The sequence below is a fragment of the Solanum stenotomum genome, chromosome 1 (genome assembly GCF_019186545.1).
Source record: "Solanum stenotomum isolate F172 chromosome 1, ASM1918654v1, whole genome shotgun sequence".
Classification (NCBI taxonomy): domain Eukaryota; kingdom Viridiplantae; phylum Streptophyta; class Magnoliopsida; order Solanales; family Solanaceae; genus Solanum; species Solanum stenotomum.
In genome coordinates this window covers 83,615,778-83,623,839 of record NC_064282.1, presented here as the reverse complement: position 1 = coordinate 83,623,839, position 8,062 = coordinate 83,615,778, and the positions used below count along the sequence as shown (strand labels likewise).

The window sequence follows — 8,062 nt, the reverse complement described above, 5'->3', positions numbered from 1 at the left end:
GAGTTCGTGGTCCAGCCCATATAGGTTGACTCATTAGCTATAGTACCCGATTTGAGTCCGTGGTCCAGCTTGCACGTGGTGTATTCCCAATTCCTCACTAAAGCTTCAGTGTACCCTTCGAGTTTATGGGAGCCCGGCGGAGTTAGTTAGATTACTTGTCTTTGTTGCCTGTATGCTCGTGTACATGCCCCCCCCATTTACTACTCTTTGCACTTGATGTGACCCTTTATTTGCATTTCAGTTCACTTTTGCTTGTCTTGCTCAGTCGGCCTATGATGCCTACTGGGTACCAGTTGTTTTGGTACTCATGTTACGCTCTGCATCTATTTTGTGATGCAGGTCCGAGCAGTAGTAGCCAGCGTTGATCGAGCTTGGAGTAGACTTATCCGGAGACGGGGGTGAGCACACGGCGTTTTGTACTATTTCAGTCTCCATCTGTATATATAGACTTGTCTTTTTTCTTTCGAGACAGTCCAGTCTTTGTTGTCCAGTTTTGGGACATGTACTCATTTTGTAGTAGCTCTGTACTGGTGACTTCCAGGTTCTGGGAAGGATCTTTATTTGTATATATGTTTTGGGTTGCTTCCGCCTGCTTATATTGTTTTTTGCCTACTCTTGTTTAATTTCTACCCTCAGACCCATTACTTGTTGTTCCGGGTTACCGGTTGGCTTACCTGCTGGTGGGTTATAGTAGGTGCCATCATGACTTGATAAATCGGGTCGTGACAAATTGGTATCAGAGGCCAGGTTCGTCGGTCTCACTTGTACAGAGCTAACGTCTAGTAGAGTCCTGCAGATCGGTACGGAGACGTCCGTTACTTATCTTCGGGAGGCTACAGGATGTCTTTAGGAACGTGCTGCTTTTGTATCACTGTCGTGCATTGTGTGTCTTATCGATTTCTGAAAATTTTACTTGTACCACTCTTTTATAGGGATGGCTCGCACGCGTGGTAGGGCCCCAGCTAGGGGTAGAGGCCGACCTCGAGGTCGTGCCAGAGCTACAGCACCAGCCCAGGACCGAGAGCAAACTCCAGAGCCGGTGATAGAGCCACCAGCAGCTCCAGCACCGCAGCAGCCGATGGGTCCGGGATCAGCCCAGCCACCGCCCGAGCCTGTGGCAGCTCCAGATATACAGGCGATGCTCGTACAGATACTAGCTGCCATTGGGGGTATGCAGCAGGCCCCAGCTCCAGTTGTTCCAGTACCGCAGGGCCAGCCTACACCAGCGGCACCGATTGTCCAGCCTGACGATTTGGAGAGCGTCATGCCACTACGGGAGCAGAAGATGCTCGGTGTGTTCCTTAGACTATCACCGCCGAGGTTTTCTGGGGCAGTGGGGGAGGATGCCCACGAGTTTCTAGTTACTTGCCGCGAGCGGCTACAGACTTTGGGTTTAGTGGAGTCGAGAGGGGCAGACTTCACCGCTTACCAGTTAGACGGTCCCGCCAGGCAGTGGTGGCGTACATACTTAGAGACCAGGCCAGCTGGGTCTCCACCGGTCACATGGACTGAGTTTTCAGAGGCCTTCTTGGCCCGATTTATTCCCAGGAGCATCAGAGATCAGCTCAGAGATCAGTTTGCTCGGTTAGAGCAGGGCTCCATGACAGTATCAGAGTATGAGGCCCGATTCCACGAGCTCTCCAGGCATGCCGCCATGATATTACCTACTGAGGAGGAGAGGGTTCGTTGTTTTGTTCGGGGTTTGAGACTACAGTTGCGGATTGAGACTCAGTCTTTAGTCTCAGCGGGCCGCTCATTTCTAGATGTAGTGGACCATGCCCGCACTATCGAGCAGCTCCGTCGCGAGGCCCAAGGGGGCAGCGGCAAGAGACCTAGACAGGAGGATAGCTATGATAGGCGCCGTTTCAGACCCCGAGGGTCTTATGATAGATCCCAGCAGAGGTTTCAGTCGGGTCAGTCTAGTAGCCCCTTCCAGGCTGCTCTCCAGGCATCAGAGGGTGATCAGCACCGCCATATTGGTTTTAGTGCCGGTCCTAGTCGGGGCCGAGATAGTTCACAGATGGGTTCTTCTGGCCGGGGTAGCCGACCTCCAGCTCTCAGTCGACAGTTCCAGGGGTGTTATGAATGTGGGGGGTTAGATCATTGGGCCCGCGAGTGTCCCCATCGCAGGTTAGCCTTACCCGCTCCACAGGCAGCTAGGCATGCGCCAGCACCTCCAGCTAGAGGCAGAGGCCAGGGACAGGACCGTAGGGGTGGTCACCAGGGTATACGGGGTGGTCCCCGAGGAGGCAGATTAGGGGGCAGAGTCGATGCACAGGGTAGGGGAGTCCAGGCCCACTTTTATGCAGCTCCAGCTAGAGCAGATGCTGAGACCTCGGACGATGTGATCACAGGTACAGTGTTATTATGCCAGCAGCCCGCCTTGGCTTTATTTGATCCAGGCTCTACTTTTTCGTATGTTTCTGTCTACTATGCCTCTCGATTGAGTTTGATGTCTGAGCCTCTGGTAGCGCCGTTGCGTGTGTCGACCCCCGTGGGTGAGTCTTTAGTAGTGGATCAGGTATTTCGATCTTGCTTAGTTACTATCCAGGGGTGTGACACCCGGGCTGACCTTATATTGCTTGACATGGTTGATTTTGATGTGATTCTGGGCATGGATTGGTTATCCCCTTATCGCGCTGTTTTAGATTGCTTTTCTAAGACCGTTACCTTAGCCATTCCCGGTATTCCTCCGGTGGTGTGGCAGGGATCTCGTGGTAGCACACCAGTTGGGGTTATCTCTTTTATTCGTGCTAGGAGGCTAGTGGCTAGCGGATGCTTATCATATTTGGCCTATGTACGTGATGTGAGTAGGGAGGTTCCTCCGGTTGAGTCAGTTCCTGTTGTTCGTGACTTCATAGATGTGTTTCCTACTGATCTACCTGGCCTACCCCCAGAGCGTGATGTTGATTTTCCGATTGAGCTTGAGCCAGGTACTCGCCCTATTTCTATTCCGCCATATCGGATGGCTCCTGCAGAGCTCAAGGAGCTCAGTGTTCAGCTTCAGGATCTCTTGGGTAAGGGATTCATTCGGCCTAGTGTATCGCCTTGGGGTGCCCCAGTCCTCTTCGTGAAGAAGAAGGACGGTACTATGCGATTGTGTATTGACTACAGGCAGCTGAACAAGGTGACGGTGAAGAACCGTTACCCCATGCCTCGTATTGATGATTTGTTTGATCAGCTTCAGGGTGCCGTGGTATTTTCTAAGATTGATTTAAGATCCGGCTACCACCAGTTGAGGATTAGGGCAGCGGACGTCCCTAAGACCGCATTTAGGACTCGTTATGGCCATTATGAGTTCTTGGTGATGTCGTTTGGGTTGACTAATGCCCCTGCCGCCTTCATGGACTTGATGACACGTGTGTTCAGGCCATACCTTGATTTATTTGTCATTGTCTTCATTGATGACATACTGGTATACTCGCGGAGCCGGAGTGAGCATGAGCAACATTTGAGGATAGTGCTCCAGACTTTGAGAGATCAGCGGCTTTATGCCAAGTTCTCAAAGTGCGAGTTTTGGCTTGAGTCTGTAGCCTTCTTGGGGCACGTGGTGTCCAAGGAGGGTATTAGGGTTGATCCGGCGAAGATTGAGGCTATTCGTGATTGGCACAGGCCCACCTCTGTGACTGAGATTCGTAGCTTCGTCGGATTGGCAGGCTACTATAGGCGTTTTGTTGAGGGATTTTCTACTATAGCAGCGCCTTTGACTCGGTTGACTCGCCAGGATGTTCCGTTTGTGTGGTCGGAGGAGTGTGAGAGGAGCTTTCTGAGGCTTAAGGAGTTGCTTACCACCGCTCCTATATTGACTCTTCCAGTTGAGGGCGAGGGGTTTACTGTTTATTGTGACGCATCCGGCATTGGTTTGGGTTGTGTACTGATGCAGCAGGGCCGCGTTATTGCTTATGCGTCGAGGCAGCTTAAGTCGCACGAGCGCAACTACCCCACTCATGACTTAGAGTTGGCGGCGGTGGTTTTTGTGCTTAAGATTTGGAGGCATTACCTGTATGGAGTTCGATGCGAGATCTATACTGATCACAGGAGCCTTCAGTACATTATGAGCCAGAGAGATCTTAATTCGAGACAGCGTCGTTGGATTGAGCTCCTGAAGGACTATGACCTCTCTATTCTCTACCATCCGGGCAAGGCAAATGTAGTAGCGGACGCCTTGAGTCGGAAGGCAGTGAGTATGGGTAGTCTAGCTTTTCTTTCTACTACGGAGCGACCATTAGCTTTGGACATCCAGTCCTTAGCTAACCGGATGGTACGGCTTGATATCTCTGATTCCCGGTGTGTACTAGCTTATGTGGATGCTCAGTCATCTCTGCTGGATCGGATTCGCAGCCGTCAGTTTGAGGATGAGGACTTAGTGGCACTTCGAGATCGAGTTTTGGGAGGTGACACTGGCCTGGCTACCTTAGATTTAGATGGGGTCTTAAGATTTGGTGATCGACTTTGTGTTCCAAGAGTTGGGGGTTTGATTCAGATGATTCTTACCGAGGCCCATGACTCCAAATATTCTATTCATCCGGGCACAGCTAAGATGTATCGGGACTTGAGACAGCACTACTGGTGGAGCGGCATGAGGAGAGATATTGCGGATTATGTATCGCGTTGCTTGAGTTGTCAGCAGGTTAAGGCCGAGCATTTGAGGCCTGGTGGTGAGCTTCAGAGATTACCCATTCCTGAGTGGAAATGGGAGAGGATCACCATGGACTTCGTTGTAGGATTACCTCGCACTTCCCGTGGTCTTGATAGTATTTGGGTCATCGTGGATCGATTGACCAAGTCAGCACACTTCATTCCTGTCCATACTTCCTACAGTGCTGAGAGGTTAGCCCGTATCTACATTCGAGAGGTGGTTCGTCTTCATGGTGTGCCTGTTTCCATCATCTCAGATCGGGGCCCACAGTTCACATCTAGCTTCTGGAGGACCTTCCAGGATGAGTTGGGTACCCGTGTTGACCTTAGCACAGCTTTCCACCCGCAGACCGATGGTCAGTCGGAGCGCACGATTCAGGTTCTTGAGGACATGTTGCGGGCTTGTGTTATGGATTTTGGGGGTCAGTGGGACCAGTATTTGCCTTTGGCAGAGTTTGCGTATAACAACAGCTACCACTCGAGTATTCAGATGGCCCCATTCGAGGCCTTATATGGTAGGCGTTGTCGCTCTCCAGTTGGTTGGTTTGAGTCTACAGAGCCCAGGCCGTGCGGTACAGACTTGATGCGAGAGGCTTTAGATCATGTGAGGGTGATTCAAGATAGGCTCAGGACAGCCCAGAGTAGACATCAGAGTTATGCAAACCGTAGGTGTCGACCATTGAAATTTGTTGTTGCTGATAGAGTATTCCTCCGTGTGTCGCCCATGAAGGGTGTAATGAGATTTGGGAGGCGGGGCAAGCTTAGCCCCAGGTATATAGGTCCTTTTGAGATATTGAGGACAGTTGGGGAGGTCGCACATGAGTTAGCTTTGCCCCCGGCCTTTTCAGCTATTCACCCAGTTTTTCATGTTTCGATGTTGCGCCGGTATGTTCCAGATGGGTCCCATGTGATTCAGTATGATGCAATTGACTTGGATGACAGTTTGAGATACATTGAGGAGCCAGTTGCTATTTTGGCCAGAGATGTCAGACGGTTGCGTTCCAGAGCCATTCCTGTGGTTAAGGTCCATTGGAGACATCATCCAACTGAGGAGGCTACCTGGGAGATCGAGCATGAGATGTGGGCATAGTTCCCCGGCTTATTTGAGCATTCAGATACTTCTTGACTCTTACATTCGCGGACGAAAGTTGTTTTACTAGTGGATATTGTAATGATCCTTCGGGTCATTTTTAAATTAAAGAATTCTTTCCCTCGTTTAGAGCATTCCTGTAGCGACCCCAAGTCAGTTATGACTTGCTGGCACTGACTGTTCGGTCGCCTGGTCGTTCGTTTGGGTTTTAGGCCCGTTTCACTGTTTTGGAGATTTTATAACTTGAAAAGTTGACTTTGGTCAACCTTCTTGGAAGACGTGGTCAGATGAAAATTCTGACAGCTAGGTTAGCTTCGAAATATCGATTTTGGTCTAGAACGACCCTTTGTTCACTTCCCGAGGCTTTAGCTGGCAGTTGTGGAATCTGGCTCAAAACGATACTGGGTGTGGGACCCATTTTTCATCGAAGCGATCTCCAAATGGAAATTCCGCCTGCACCGTTGAGTCCCAAATATCATTTTCAATCAAATTCCATATATTGTTTGTATTTTTTACGACTCCGAACGTGTCCGGAACATCGAAATTTAAGTTTGAAGGGTTGTATAATTCTAACACGGCGGTGACGTGGCAGAGCCACGCGACGCCACGTGGCAGCGGATGGAAATCTGGAAATTTCCAGATTTTAGGACGAATTTCGTCCATTATTTCTTTCACATCTTCAACATAAGATTTCTCCTTCATTTTAAGCCCGAATTAAGTGATTAAAATGGCTAACTTCAAGAGAATTTCGTGGGGAATCTTGCGGTGATCTCAGGAATGCGAGGGGAGGCTTCGTTTGAGGTAAGAAATCGAATTTAGCTACTGTTAGGGTGATTTTCAGAATGAATTATTGTTGAATTTTGAAATGTGAGATCTTGATCATCTTAGGTCCGTTTTGAGTCATTCTTGAGGCTAACTTGTAGAGTTTTTCGCAAGGATCGTCGTGGTATAATCTGTTTGGGTTGGAAGGGTCTCGTTTTTCCAGAAATGGGTGATCAAGGGGCTGCTAGTGTTAATTGTTGTGGCTGATTTGCTATGTTTTAGGCATCTGTTTGTGCTAAATTTTGGGGTATTAGTTTAGTAAGGTATTTGGGACGTTTTTACGGATTCGTTTTCAGGATTCCGATTGTGGGTCCCAAAATCCTGTTTTAGACCCGATTTTGGGTCCGTCTCCAAAAAATATAATTTTATTGTCAATATATTCGTAATGACGAGGTGATTAACCTTTTGTTAGTGGTAAAGCATTTGGAGACCGTTCGGAGGGGAAATGTTCCGGTACCGTGAGTTGGAGCACGTGTGGTCGGCTTTCAGGTAGGCTATGGCTTTCCCTCGTGGGATTGAGCATGTTTAGGCAATTGTTATTGATTTTCTTGAGTGTGGAGGGGTCGGGTGTCGAGCATGCTTAATTTCTATAATCCCTGCCTTAGACCTTATTTCGGGAAAGTGTTGGATTATGATAGCATGTCTCTTGATATTATTGAACATCCATACCTTGTGGTGTATATGATAATATTGACTTGAAGTATGTTTGGCCTTAGTCTTGGCTTAGACTAGTGTTGCCATAGACTTGCGAGGTTTCAGATGTCGTTGGGCAGTTGAACTTTTTCCGACGTCGTTTCGGACGGTCAGCTCCTTATAGACTGATATAGTAGACTTGAGTCTGATAGTATGAGCCTTAGCTAGGCGGTAACTCAGCTTATGACCTTGTATCCATAATGCCCTGCTTTTCTATTAGCTACAGTACCCAGCTAGAGTCCGTTGTCCAGCTTACTTATGTCCAGGCTTAGCTACAGTACCCTGTTAGAGTCCGTGGTCCAGCTTACCACTTGTGATCTGGTTTTGGCTACAGTACCCGGTTAGAGTCCGTGGTCCAGCCCACCCGTGCCCGACCTTTGGCTACAGCACCCGGTTCGAGTTCGTGGTCCAGCCCATATAGGTTGACTCATTAGCTATAGTACCCGGTTCGAGTCCGTGGTCCAGCTTGCACGTGGTGTATTCTCAATTCCTCACTAAAGCTTCAGTTTATTCTTGATTACTTTCATATGTAGGTCGAGGTTTCGGAGGTTGGAGAGATTCCGATTAAAGTCCGGGACGTAATGAGATCCTGGAATATGATTGGGAATGGTTTAGTTAAAAGTCCGGAAATTGGTAATATTGTGATAGACCTTCTAGCTCCATTATTTTACTTCAACTGTCGGTGCATCTGCCGGGCTTATGGGGGTCCGTGCTGGTGGTTTCTTTTATTGTGCACGAGTGTACCCGTCGAGTTTATGGGAGCCCGGCGGAGTTAGTTAGATTACTTGTCTTTGTTGCCTGTACGGTCGTGTACATGCC

The 8,062-nt window shown here is 49.0% G+C and overlaps 1 protein-coding gene across 1 annotated transcript in view; it reads left to right on the top strand.

The window, feature by feature from the left end:
- Positions 1-336: 336 nt before the first annotated feature.
- LOC125857741 (uncharacterized) overlaps positions 337-8,062 on the top strand; it is an 18,339-nt gene continuing 10,613 nt past the window's right edge. Inside the window, exons 1-2 of the mRNA XM_049537372.1 lie at positions 337-398; positions 933-2,354. Of these exons, the coding sequence (XP_049393329.1) occupies positions 935-2,354 (1,420 nt within the window). The 5' untranslated portion in view covers positions 337-398; positions 933-934. The remainder of the gene's footprint in view (positions 399-932; positions 2,355-8,062) is intronic.